At 44.0% G+C, this 13,277-nt stretch overlaps 1 protein-coding gene across 2 annotated transcripts in view; it reads left to right on the top strand.

Annotated features, from left to right (window-relative positions):
- Window positions 1-13,277, top strand: part of glg1a (golgi glycoprotein 1a) — a 54,216-nt gene that overhangs the window by 20,733 nt on the left and 20,206 nt on the right. The window contains exons 5-13 of one of the 2 annotated variants that reach the window (XM_078256412.1): window positions 1,284-1,487; window positions 2,569-2,640; window positions 4,825-5,011; window positions 5,631-5,845; window positions 6,697-6,818; window positions 7,905-8,006; window positions 8,241-8,394; window positions 10,848-10,889; window positions 13,215-13,277. The exon at window positions 13,215-13,277 is cut by the window's right edge and continues 162 nt beyond it. In XM_078256412.1, the coding sequence (XP_078112538.1) occupies window positions 1,284-1,487; window positions 2,569-2,640; window positions 4,825-5,011; window positions 5,631-5,845; window positions 6,697-6,818; window positions 7,905-8,006; window positions 8,241-8,394; window positions 10,848-10,889; window positions 13,215-13,277 (1,161 nt within the window). The remainder of the gene's footprint in view (window positions 1-1,283; window positions 1,488-2,568; window positions 2,641-4,824; window positions 5,012-5,630; window positions 5,846-6,696; window positions 6,819-7,904; window positions 8,007-8,240; window positions 8,395-10,847; window positions 10,890-13,214) is intronic. The other variant, XM_078256413.1, reaches the window with a different exon arrangement.

Genomic DNA, 13,277 nt, shown 5'->3' with positions numbered 1-13,277 from the left:
GTGCAAAAAAAGTGCATGAATGATGGAGGACAGTGAGCACGTACATGGTTAGTAGGTAAAATAAAGAATAAATGTCCTTTTGTTTTTGTCATGAACGAGGTAAATGTTGTGAGTTGGTTGAATATCAGCAAAGCAACCAAGTCGTTTGTAGCGTGGTGGGTCTCTTTCACTCAGTCTGAAGAAAAAAAACAACCAGTAACTGTGTTCAAAGTATGACTCAGCTGGAACGAGAGAAGACGACTTTGACAGCAGTTTGTCAGCCAGCAGAGCGAGTCAGCCATCGTCTGAACGTGTTCTCCCGCCTAGCCAAGCTAAACCTCATAAGCCGATTAGACACGCGGTTATTATGGGACGTCACGTCGGCACAATTAGAACTCGGAGCAAATTATTTATTTGTCAGCGGGCGTAGAGTCGCTTTCATTATGAGGAATTTTTCACAGCGGCTCATTTCCAGTGTGCCGGAGCTGCTCGGAGTGGAGATTAGACTGACGGTGTTTACTTGTCACGTACCGCGCCGAAGAAATGCAAGACGTCCTCTGACAACATGATTTATGGAGCGAAAGGAAGCCACACTCGATGTGGGATTAGTGATGCTATAAACTACACTGTCATTACTTCCAAATTGAGAGCATTTGGGGCATGTGTTTTTAAAAAAATGAAGTGTGTAAGAAGTGTTTTGCATTTAACATCAAAAGCCTTCACTTGGATAAGGAAAAGATTTTAAAGTTTGTTGTTCCTTAGCAGAAAACAGGGAAGGAGCGCTCTTTCATTCAACTTAACAGTTGCATTTAATAGAAACATTTTTCACTGAAAATTTGGCCCTATGTTCCCACATTTCCTTTTTCATACATTTGTATCAGATTTGATCCCCCTTTCTCCCAATTTGGTAGCCAATTACACCCAACCTATTATCCAGTAGCAATGGACTACAGATGGAATGTAACTTTTAACCTAATCTGGTAACTAACCCTAACCCTGGGACCATAGGGCTGTGGGAGCATAGGGCTGTGGGAGCATAGGGCTGTGGGAGCATAGGGCTGTGGGAGCATAGGGCTGTGGGAGCATAGGGCTGTGGGAGCATAGGGCTGTGGGGGCCATTGGGCTGTGGGGCCATAGGGCTGAACCCATTCTTCCTGGGCTCCGACACCAGGGTTAACCACCACAATTGAAACACAAAACTCTGATTTTACTTGAATTGCTGTCCGAAAAGGAATCGGAGCTGAAGGACTCTGACCCCTCACTGTTCCTGCTGTAACTGTGGTCTCTTTGTGCTCTCCGTGCAGGACATCCACTCTCAGGGCGAGGTGATCGCCTGTCTGGAGAAAGGTTTGGTGCGGGAGGCCGAGGAGCAGCCGGGAGCGCACCCCATCAAGGAGGACTGTAAGAAGTCCATCATGAGAGTCGCCGAGCTCTCCTCGGATGACTTCCACCTGGACCGATACCTGTACTTCGCCTGCCGCGAGGACCGTGAGCGCTTCTGTGAAAACGTGAGGACTCAGTTAACGATCTTATGCACCTCTCCACTGGGCTGTGAAACGTCTTCTATTAAGTCATCTAGAGTTATGGCCGTCAGAAATGCATCCTATAAAGATTGCTTTCCTAATCCTTCCCATCATTCACTGCAGTAGTTTCCGGGGCGCGATTTCTTCCTCGCATTTTTTTTTATTAAAAGGTCCTATGACATGCTGCTTTTTGGATGCTTTTATATAGACCTTAGTGGTCCCCTAATACTGTATCTGAAGTCTCCTTTATATAGACCTTAGTGGTCCCCTAATACTGTATCTGAAGTCTCTTTTATATAGGCCTTAGTGGTCCCCTAATACTGTATCTGAAGTCTCTTTTATATAGGCCTTAGTGGTCCCCTAATACTGTATCTGAAGTCTCTTTTATATAGGCCTTAGTGGTCTCCTAATACTGTATCTGAAGTCTCCTTTATATAGACCTTAGTGGTCCCCTAATACTGTATCTGAAGTCTCTTTTATATAGACCTTAGTGGTCCCCTAATACTGTATCTGAAGTCTCTTTTATATAGACCTTAGTGGTCCCCTAATACTGTATCTGAAGTCTCTTTTATATAGACCTTAGTGGTCCCCTAATACTGTATCTGAAGTCTCTTTCCTGAAATTCAGCCTTGGTGCAGAATTACAGCCACTAGAGCCAGTCCCACAATGAGCTTTCCTTAGGATGTGCCATTTCTGTGTCTGTAGCTTTAAATGCTATTGAGGAGGAGAGGGGGGTGTGGCCTTGACCAACTGTCACTTTGCTCGTTTTCAAGCCATGATGTCTCTCTCTCTTTCTCATGGGGGGGCCAAATTCTCTGGGCGGACAAAGCAGAGAAAGGGGAGGTAACCTTTCCCCTTATGACGTCATAAAATCAAAATTTTTGTTTTACTCAGTAAAGGATGTTACACACCGAACAAGTGAAGAAACTATATGAAATAATGGCTTGCGAATATTTTTTGATTCTGAATGTTTGGCTGGTGAAATAATTGAAGTGAGATAGAAGATATTTCTAGGTTTACAGTATGAAGGAATCTTTCCGCTGTTGATTGACTTTTGGTTTTTCAGACACTGGCCGGAGAGGGACGGGTTTACAAATGTCTCTTCAATCACAAGTTCGAGGAGGCAATGTCTGAGAGGGTGAGTTTAACGAGATCACTTTACATCCTCATGTTCGTAGTTGTGCAGAATGACCCTTAAAGGTATAGTAAGTGATGTAAATCCAATACACTTCTTTTCAAATTCAGTGAAGACCTCCTCACCGTCACCTGGCTTTCTATTTTCTGTGTGCGCTGAAAAAACATCCGGTGTTAATACACGGCCCAGTCTGTGTGTGAATGGAAAAGAAACAGAAAGGAGTGCACTAATCACAAAAGCCAGTAGTTATCTGTCTGTGAATCTGTGGGGGGGGGCATCAACAATCTCTGTGGCATCGCATACTGCACCTTCTGAAGAGCGACTCATACAGGTGCAAAAGTTAATTTTTTTCTGTTATTCAACTTAAAAGGCGAAACCAATATATTATTATAGGCTCATTACATGCAAAGTGAGAAATGTCAATCCTTTATTTGTTATAATTATGATGATTATGGCTTACAGCTTAGAAAATCTCAGAAAATTAGAATATTGTGAAAAGGTTCAATATTGTAGGCTCAAAGTGCCCCCCTCGAATCAGCTAATTAATCCAAAACGCCAGCAAAGGGTTCCTGATCCTTTGAATGGTCTCCCAGTCTGGTTCAGTAGAATTCACAATCATGGGGAAGACTGCTGACCTGACAGTTGTGCAGAAAACCCTCATTGACACCCTCCACAAGGAGGGAAGGCCTCAAAAGGTCATTGCAAAAGAAGTTGGATGTTCTCAAAGTACTGTACCAAAGCACATTAATAGAAAGTTAAGTGGGAGGGAAAAGTGTGGAAGAAAAAGGTGCACAAGCAGCAGGGATGACCGCAGCCTGGAGAGGATTGTCTGGAAAAGGCCATTCAAAAGTGTGGGGGAGCTTCACAAGGAGTGTACTGGAGGCTGGCGTTACTGCATCAAGAGCCACCACACGCAGACGGATCCTGGACATGGGCCTCAAATGTTGTATTCCTCTTGTCATGCCGCTCCTGAACAACAAACGTCAGAAGCGTCTTACCTGGGCTAAAGGAAAAAAAAGAACTGGTCTGTTGCTCAGTGGTCCGAAGTCCTCTTTTCTGATGAGAGCAAATTTTGCATCTCATTTGGAAACCAAGGTCCCAGAGTCTGGAGAAAGAATGGAGAGGCACAGAATCCAAGATGCCTGAAGTCCTGTGTGAAGTTTCCACAATCTGTGTTGATTTGGGGAGCCATGTCATCTGCTGGTCTTGGTCCACTGTGCTTTATTAAGTTCAGAGTCAACGCAGCCGTCTACCAGGACATTTCAGAGCACTTCATGCTTCCTTTCAGCAGACAAGCTTTATGGAGATGCTGACTTCATTTTCCAGCAGGACTTGGCACCTGCCCACACTGCCAAGAGTACCAAAACATGGTTCAATGACCACGGGGTTACTGTGCTTGATTGGCCAGCAAACTCGCCTGACCTGAACCCCATAGAGAATCTATGGGGCATTGCCAAGAGAAAGATAAGAGGCATGAGACCGAACAATGCAGAAGAGATGAAGGCCGCTACTGAAGCATCCTGGTCTTCCATAACCCCTCAGCAGGCTGATAGCATCCACGCCACGCCACACTGAGGCAGTAATTCATGCAAAAGGGGCCCAAACCAAGTACTGAGTACATAAGCATGATTATATTTTTCAGAGGGCCGACATTTCTGTATTTAAAATCCCTTTTTAATGATTTCATGTAATATTCAAATTTTCTGAGATTTTGAATTTGGGGTTTTCATAAGCTGTAAGCCATAATCATCAAAATTATAACAAATAAAGGCTTGAAATGTCTCGCTTTGAATGTAATGAGTCTATAATAATATATTAGTTTCACCTTTTCAGTTGAATTACTGAAATAAATGAACTTTTGCACGATAGTCTAATTTTCGGAGTTCCACCTGTATGGTGAAGCTGAAGGCTGCGTTGGTCCTTTTTCTTATCGATCTTCTACCCATGGTTGCAAAATTCTGGGAATATTCAAGTTAGGTTTCCATGCGAATAACGTGATTTTAAAATGAAACTACAGGGAGTATCTGCTCAGGCATATCATACATAAGACATCCCATACATACGCACTATAACATACCATAAGACCTAGTGTCACTTCTGAATGTGTATTTTCAGCGCAAATAAGTAGTGTTTTTTATTTAATTGACATTATAGCTGCAAATGTTAATTGAATTGCTGTGTCCTCAGTGCCGCGAAGCTTTGACCACCCGGCAGAAGCTGATCGCCCAGGACTACAAGGTGAGCTACTCGCTGGCCAAAGCCTGCAAGTCGGACCTGAGGAAGTACCACTGCAGCGCCGACAGCAACATGCCCCGTGCCCGAGAGGCGCGCCTGTCCTACCTGCTGCTCTGTCTGGAGTCGGCGGTACACAGAGGTAAGCGGCTCCGCCTCACACTTCCCTCCCGTCTGTCGATCACTCTCATCCCTACCAGGGCTGCACTGTATGAGTAGAGCTGTAGCAATTCCCAATTTTGCTGTACAGTTAACTGTCTCAGAAATAATTGCAATTCAAATTATAATTGTCTCTTTCAGTCAAATTTAAAGCCTCTGAAGTCTGAACACACACACACACACACACACACACACACACACACACACACACACACACACAACTGATTTCAGTTGATCTGGCTGATTAGACCTGTGCTTAAAGGTGTACTATGAGTTCCTAACTCGTGCAACAAAGCTAACGAGAGACTCAGGAAGATGTAAATCAATCACCCCCACAGTCCTGGGAAGAGGTCCAATCAGCCGGGTTAACTCCAAACACCTGTGTGGGTGTTCAGGGCCTTTTTAAAAAGATTTATTTATTTATCAAGAAGCAGAACTGACTACACTTTGATTTGAGTTTATCTGCGACAACGTTATCGCATACTGCATATTTTCCTCATATCGTGCAGCCTACAATTCAGTCTGGATCATTTCGAGAAACCTTTAGAAAATGACATAACACACTGTGTGTGTGTGTGTGTGTGTGTCCGTGTCCGTCCCAGGCCGTGTGGTCAGTGGCGAGTGTCAGGGCGAGATGATGGACTACAGGAGGATGCTGATGGAGGATTTCTCTCTGAGTCCGGAGATCGTGCTGCACTGTCGCAGCGAGATCGAGGGCCACTGCTCCGGTCTGCACCGCAAAGGACGGACGCTGCACTGCCTGATGAGGGTCGGCAGAGGAGACATGGGCGCCATCGCCCCCGACTGCCAGAGGGCGGTAAGTCGGCATTTATGTTAATTGTTGGTAGGGCAGGGGGATATGGAGATGTCACGATATTTTTGACCAAATACGGCAATATCGATATTGCGATTTCCTCGAACCATAAAGACATGCAAAGGCATGCAAGGTAACTGGCGCTACAGATGAAAATTAGCCGTCTAGAAAACACTGGCACATTTACAGAAATGTTGATTAATGTGCATTAAAAAAAAAGAAAAGGAAAAAAAAAGAAAAATACAGGGAGCATAAGTCAGTACACCCCTATGTTAAATTCCCATAGAGGCAGGCAGACTTTTATTTTGAAAGGCCAGTTATTTCATGGATCCAGGATACTATGATCCTGATAATGTTCCCTTGGTCCCCCCATCATCACATACCCTTCACCATACCCCCCCCCCCACATCATCATCACATACCCTTCACCATACCCCCCCCACATCATCATCACATACCCTTCACCATACCCCCCCACATCATCACATACCCTTCACCATACCCCCCCCCCCACATCATCATCACATACCCTTCACCATACCCCCACATCATCATCACATACCCTTCACCATACCCCCACATCATCATCACATACCCTTCACCATACCCCCACATCATCATCACATACCCTTCACCATACCCCCACATCATCATCACATACCCTTCACCATACCTAGAGATTGGCATGGTTGTATTTCAGTTAGCCTAATAGCAGGTTTGATTTACATTGAGAGATGATCTAATGGAAAGTACCCCATGCCAATCTCTCTTCCCCCCCCCCCGCCATCATAGCGGCGCTTCCAGCTTGCGTTGATTTTTATTCATGTTGATGTTGTTGTGTTTTCCGTTCTCAGCTCCAGACTCTGATCCAGGAAGCCGACCCCGGAGCCGACTACCGCATCGACCGAGCGCTCAACGAGGCTTGCGAGTCCGTCATCCAGACTGCCTGCAAACACATCCGCAGCGGAGACCCCATGTGAGTCCCTGTGTCTCTGACACTCTAGTCTATATCAACGACATTCCACTTTCGGGATTGCTCCGGTGCTGCCGGAATTCCGCCGGCGGTCCCTCTTTCCGACCAGATGTGCGTCCCCTTCCTCTATCTTTGTGTTGGCGTTCTAACCTCTGGTGGATTTGTGAGGACTGTGGTTAACTGGTCCTCAGATCTCTGCAGGGTAAATCCAGACAGCTAGCTAGACTATCTGTCCAATCTGAGTTTTCTGTTGCACGACTAAAACTACTTTTGAACGTAGACATGTTCCACCAAAACAAGTTCCTTCCTGAGACTATTTTGCTTTTTCCGTCCGGCGCTTAGCCCCGCCCAAGACAATTGTGATTGGTTTAAAGAAATGCCAATAAACCAGAGCACGTTTTTCTCCCATCCCAGAATGCTGTGTGGACTAGCCAGACCCTCCTCCGCAGCGCTGTGAAGGAAGGTCTGGCAAATTGAGGCTACTGACACACATGTGTTCCTCTTGTAATTCTGCATAGTATTTATAATATATCCATCCCATTATTTTCTGTAATTTCTGGTAATAATCTTATCTAATTTGCACCTTTTTCTTAAGTAATTTTTTCCCCCCTGATGCAAAGACTCAGATTTCAATTAGAAAGAGTTTTATTCAATCTGATTCAAAGAAACTTGTATTAAAAGTTCAAAAATTGTAAAATTAAAATGACCTCTTCTCATTTTCTTTTAGTTCCTTAGAGTATATGATAGGGGTGTGAATCTTCACTGGTCTCTTCACCTCCTCAATATTATTATATATTACTGCACATGGTTTTCATCAACTAAGTCATGCAGTCAGATATATATATATATATATATATATATACAACACAAAGAGGAGTTCATATATATATATATATGAACTCCTCTTTGTGTTGTATCTGCTCTAAAAGAAGACACTTCCAGAATGTGAAGGAGTCTGAACACCACAGACCAAATGCAAAAACAAAAGTAGCGAGCGGGTTAAATGCAAAGATTGAATTTCACTACATTGTACTGTACTTGTATGTGATGAATAATAATAAAGTTCTTATTGTGTTGCTGATCCTGCAGGATTCTGTCCTGTCTGATGGAGCATCTGTACACCGAGAAGATGGTGGAGGACTGTGAACACAGGCTTCTGGAGCTGCAGTACTTCATCGCCAGAGACTGGAAGTAAGTCCTGCTAATCCTCCTCCTTCACAGGATTAAAAAAATGTTTTTTAACTGACGTTGAAACCTGTAAGTTCCTTTTTGTAGTTGAGACTTATGGAAGCAAAACATAAAAGAAAAGTCTTGTGAAACACCAATAAATGTGAGGTTAGAAACTAGGTGGTACCGTATGTATGTGTACTGATGGACAATGTACTTAATTAATACTTAATGGTTACACCGTGTGCTGTTTCCCAGGTTGGATCCCATCTTGTATAAGAAATGTCAGGGCGATGCTGCCCGGCTCTGCCACACTCACGGCTGGAACGAGACTAGCGAAATGATGCCCCCCGGCGCCATTTTCTCATGCCTGTACCGGCACGCCTACCGCTCCGTGGAGCAGGGACGCAGGGTGAGTCTCGGCAGCGTTTCTCCCTAAGGACAGTTCTCTCCACCACGACACCACCATCACTGGGGAATGTTTGATATAATATCTAAATATATGTTTTAAATGATCAGTTCACGCATACTCTCCTTTCCACATAGCATAATTACTTACTGCATAATAACTTACCTGTAGTGGTGTCTGCCACACCCCAAATATATTTCACCTGAAATAATCCTTAGACAAAACAGCTACAAAGAGACACCAAATAACCACAAAAAGACACAAAGCAAGAATGAAGAGACACAAAATGATCACAAAGAGATACAACGCAGCAACAAAGAGTCCAAGAACAGCTGCTAAAAGAAACGGAGAAACTCATGACTATGAACAGAGACTAAACAACCACCAGACGCAAAATGATCATGAAGGGACACAAAGAGACTCATGAGTATTAAAAGAGACAAAATGACCACTAGGAGACACAAAATGGCTTCAACGAGACACAAAATGCCTACAAAGAGACAGAAAATGACCACAAAGTGACACAAAATGGCTTCAACGAGACACAAAATGCCTACAAAGAGACAGAAAATGACCACAAAGAGACATAAAATGGCTTCAACAAGACACAAAATGCCTACAAAGAGACAGAAAATGACCACAAAGAGACACAAAATGACTGCAAAGAGACACAAAGAGGGCGTTTCTCAATCTGTTATCTTCTATTGACTTGTGTCCCTGTGAAACGTCATCTCGTGTTTCCAAAGTATTGTCCCAATACACAAGTTTGCATTTCACCAAGAACAGTTAAGATTCCCGGAAATGTTCTTGACGCGCCCATTTTACCCAGGATTCATTGGTTGGTAACTTGTATGAACTTGGTAGCACCCGTATCCCAACATTCATTTCGTCATTCAGTGATGGTCGGGTTTCCGGTACATAGACAGCCTAAAAACGCCATCTTATTCATCACTAAATTCACTTCTGAGAACATTTTAGGCGAGAAATGAACGGTTTAGATTTCGATTATGGGCAGTCTTGCGCAAATCTTTGCCGAATTGACAATTTGCTCCAAAGTTTTCGGAGTTTTCGGAGCTCCATGAAGTGAGGCGGCCGCCAGCTTGCGCCTGCCGGGGCCGTTAGCTCGTCGCTCGGATAGTCGCGCTCAGAGACCCCGCTGGAAGCCGGAGGTCTTTTAGACCGGTCCCGTAAATAAGAGGTTTTTATTTCGCCGTTGACGGATCGTTTGTTTAAACATCACAACACATGTCCATCAGAAGATTAACGGGAACCTGTGGTTAACTGTCATTTCAGAGTTAAACTCCGCAAGCGCGCACACACACACGCACACACACGCACCCTGCAGCTTCACACAGACACAGCGCAGCGGGCAGAGGCTGGTGTATTTGTTTTCTGATTTATTAGAAGTTGAGTTTCAGTCGGTATGATAAATGAACAGTTGTACATAAAGTGGTAACATGCTATGACATGTTATGTAGACTAAAGGGGAGACACCAAGCTTTATAATTTTAATTGCTAATTTCCATCTCCCTGGGCATTATTGCACTACAATAATATAGAAATGATCACGATCACATAGGACACACTAGTGCATAGGCATACTTAGTTTTTAATTTAAACTGACTTATACACTAATAATAGTAGGGATCCTGTTCCACTCGTTTGAATAAGTAAGGGGTGTTTTGAGCTAAACAATAAATTAAAGCTCAATAAGTTTTATTTTTCAATATTATTGCAATAGTTGTAGCATTATGAGGTTTTCTTGTCCGGAGATTGTTTTAATACAAAGTGGTTATATTGTTGTGGTTTATATTTCTAGCTGTTATTTTGGAGCCCTGCAGGTAGCCTCTGTGCTGGGGGTGTTGAGCAATAACAGGAAGAACACATCGTCTCAAACTCTTAACAGTGTTTTCTGTGCTTGTGAACTTGCAAGTTCATTCTTCCAGGTACAACTAGCAAGAACGTCCTCCCCAAGAACACAAGTCTGTTCTTTGCATTCTTGGTATTGGGAAACTCACGACGACTATGAAAAGGGGCAAAACAACCACAAGACAGTAAATGACCACAAAGAGAAGCGTAACAACTACAAAGAGACAGAAAACAACAACAAAGAGGGGCTAAAATGGTGTTTGGTGTTTAAAGCCCCCAACGTCGCCTTCCAGGCCTGGAAGGCGACGTTGGGGGCTTACAACACCATCGAGCGGCTAAAACAACCATAGAGTCTGTCTTGGTCCTATGTGGGAGAGGAGACGGGCCTCTTTTTCTCATAATCCGCCTGTCTGTGTGATGGAGGTAACCGGCCATTTGGGTTTTTTTTGGCGCTCACAGAGTGTCGGCCGAAATTGAAACTCAAACTGACTGGAAACACATTTTTAGTTATATTGTCAGCATGCAGAAGAAGTCAAATCTACAGTCAGTCTGTGAACTTCCTCACTGACCTCAGAATATTCTCTTAGCTCGTCAGTGGCGAATCTGAAGCAGAAACCTGGCGTTTGACTGTGAGTATGTCGCGCTGCTGAACTGATGATAATTACAGGAAACTGCACACATGATGATGACTGGTGGATTTTTAGGGGAAGTGATTGTACTTATCTAAAATCGGTGCATGTGGAAGCTGAGTAATTGTGTGAAAAGTGAAGTGAGCTGCCGAACTGTGATGTGAAGAATCAATGCAATTATCCAATTATGGAAAACGGGGTTGTGCTGATTAATCAACGGGAGCAAATTGAGTTCTTGATTAAAATCAGATCTGCAAGCAGTCCTTAAAGCGATACTCCACTCACATATATTGTACTAGTATCAAACTCTCTCCCCTGAAGGCTCGAAAATGTAGAATTTTTCTTCCGTCATGGAGAAAAGCGACAATGATCAGCTTGATTTCATGTCTGTTAATATTAATTCCAGGTTTTGCCGGTTTCGATTACAAGAAAAATACCACGAATATGAATACCAAACGACTGTAGAAACTTCTCCTGCTGCATAATCTTTATCTGTAGTCTACCTTCTTGTCAGTATCTTCCAAACACGCATATCTTCTTTAAAATACAGTTAAATGTTCTGTGTTAAGGCCCGGTCACACCAGCCTTTAAAACAGGGAAATTAGTTTATACTTTGCAACTTTCTGGTGTACAAGCGGCCAAAATGGGTTTCCTCAGGAGGGGGGCTGGCGTCTCCCTTAGAGATAGGGTGAGAAGCTCAGTTATCCGTGAGGAACTCGGAGTAGAGCCGCTGCTCCTTCGCTTCGAAAGGAGCCAGTTGAGGTGGTTCGGGCATCTGGTAAGGATGCCCCCTGGACGCCTCCCTAGGGAGGTGTTCCAGGCACGTCCAGCTGGGAGGAGGCCTCGGGGGAGACCCAGGACTAGGTGGAGGGATTATATCTCTAACCTGGCCTGGGAACGCCTCGGGATCCCCCAGTCGGAGCTGGTTAATGTGGCTCGGGAAAGGGAAGTTTGGGGTCCCCTGCTGGAGCTGCAACCCCCGCAACCTGATACCGGATAAGCGGACGAAGATGGATGGATGGAACTTTCTGGTGTGACCGGTCCTTATATACTTGTACTCTCCTCAAGGCTCTGAAGCTCCTCTGGAAATAATGTAATCAGACTAGGGGTGTCACGATTTGAAATTGAAAAAATAAATCGAAAAGTGGATCAGCGTTTCCCCCTGTATTTTTTTAATCCTCCACCCCGCCTTCTTGCGCACGTGCAAAGGAAAAACACAACGGCCTGGTTTACCGGCTGGTAGCGTGCAGCTAAAGACACCGGATATGTTAGCTTAGCGGTAGCCTGCAGCCGCTCTTTCCGGAGTCTGAGCTAACAGAGAGACAACAGAACTGGAAAGTCCTGCTCCCCTGGAGTCACCGGTATAGCAACATGTTGGCCTTCCCCGTGAGTGAGTTATGGAAACAAACAACAAAGGTAAAGCATGTCGGCTCCGATGGGACTCCATGGTGCATTTATGTGCACCTCGTTAAACTAGCTGTGCCTTCAGTTGCACCACGTAAACTGAGAAACTCAAAGTAAAGTGTAAAGTACCCTTCTGCCATCTAGTGGCTCTTATTGTGCCATTGCTGTCCCTGTTGACTATTTTATTTGTTTTTTAAATTGGATCGAATCGTGACCTTAAAATTGAAAGTCAAAAGATTGATTTGGAGAATCTTGACACCCCTGAATCAGACATCATCTGTTGATTTTTATGACAAATCATTCTCATCTGTAGGTGATGCCCGTTGCCTCAGTCTTTTATCGTAAATTACTTTGTGACCATCTTAACACTCCCCCCAAGGGCATTGTCACTTCTTAAATTGACCTTTTGAGGTATTTGCATATAACTGATCCCCATGTGTTATCAAAATGTTCAGAACAAACTCAGCTATCGGTACGGTGACGGCCACATTTTTTTTCTAGAACGATGTGTAGACGGGTAATTTGCCGCTAAAGCTGAAAGCTGATGTTGGCCTTTTGAAATTCCTCAAATCTCTTTTGAAATCAAACCTCAACTTATGATGTGTTGTATGAGTTGTTTTTGTGCTTGAAATGAGTTTGCCAAAGTTTTTGGTTATATGTGATTTAAAATAGTAAATAAATGTCTGAAATAAAATTTTGTGATATCGCTTTTTGAGTAGGAGTTTCGTCAAACATTGTTTTCAACGTGCGTTTGCGTCTTTCGTCCTCGGAGGGTTAATACATGTACTTACAAATCTAGAAACTTTAAACAGCCGCTTTTCAAAAAAATCCTACTTATCCAGAGTGGAGTATCAGTTTAAGGCGTCTTCGAGGGTTTGCGTCTCTTGTCTCTACTAACCCGCCGTTGTGGCCCTGCTGCAGCTCTCCAGAGACTGTAAGGTGGAGGTGCAGAGGATCCTCCATCAGAGGGCGCTGGACGTGAAG

Source organism: Sander vitreus, chromosome 8 (assembly GCF_031162955.1).
Source record: "Sander vitreus isolate 19-12246 chromosome 8, sanVit1, whole genome shotgun sequence".
Taxonomy (NCBI): domain Eukaryota; kingdom Metazoa; phylum Chordata; class Actinopteri; order Perciformes; family Percidae; genus Sander; species Sander vitreus.
The sequence above is the reverse complement of the archived record's forward strand: the minus strand, read 5'-3'. Positions and strand labels throughout refer to the sequence as shown.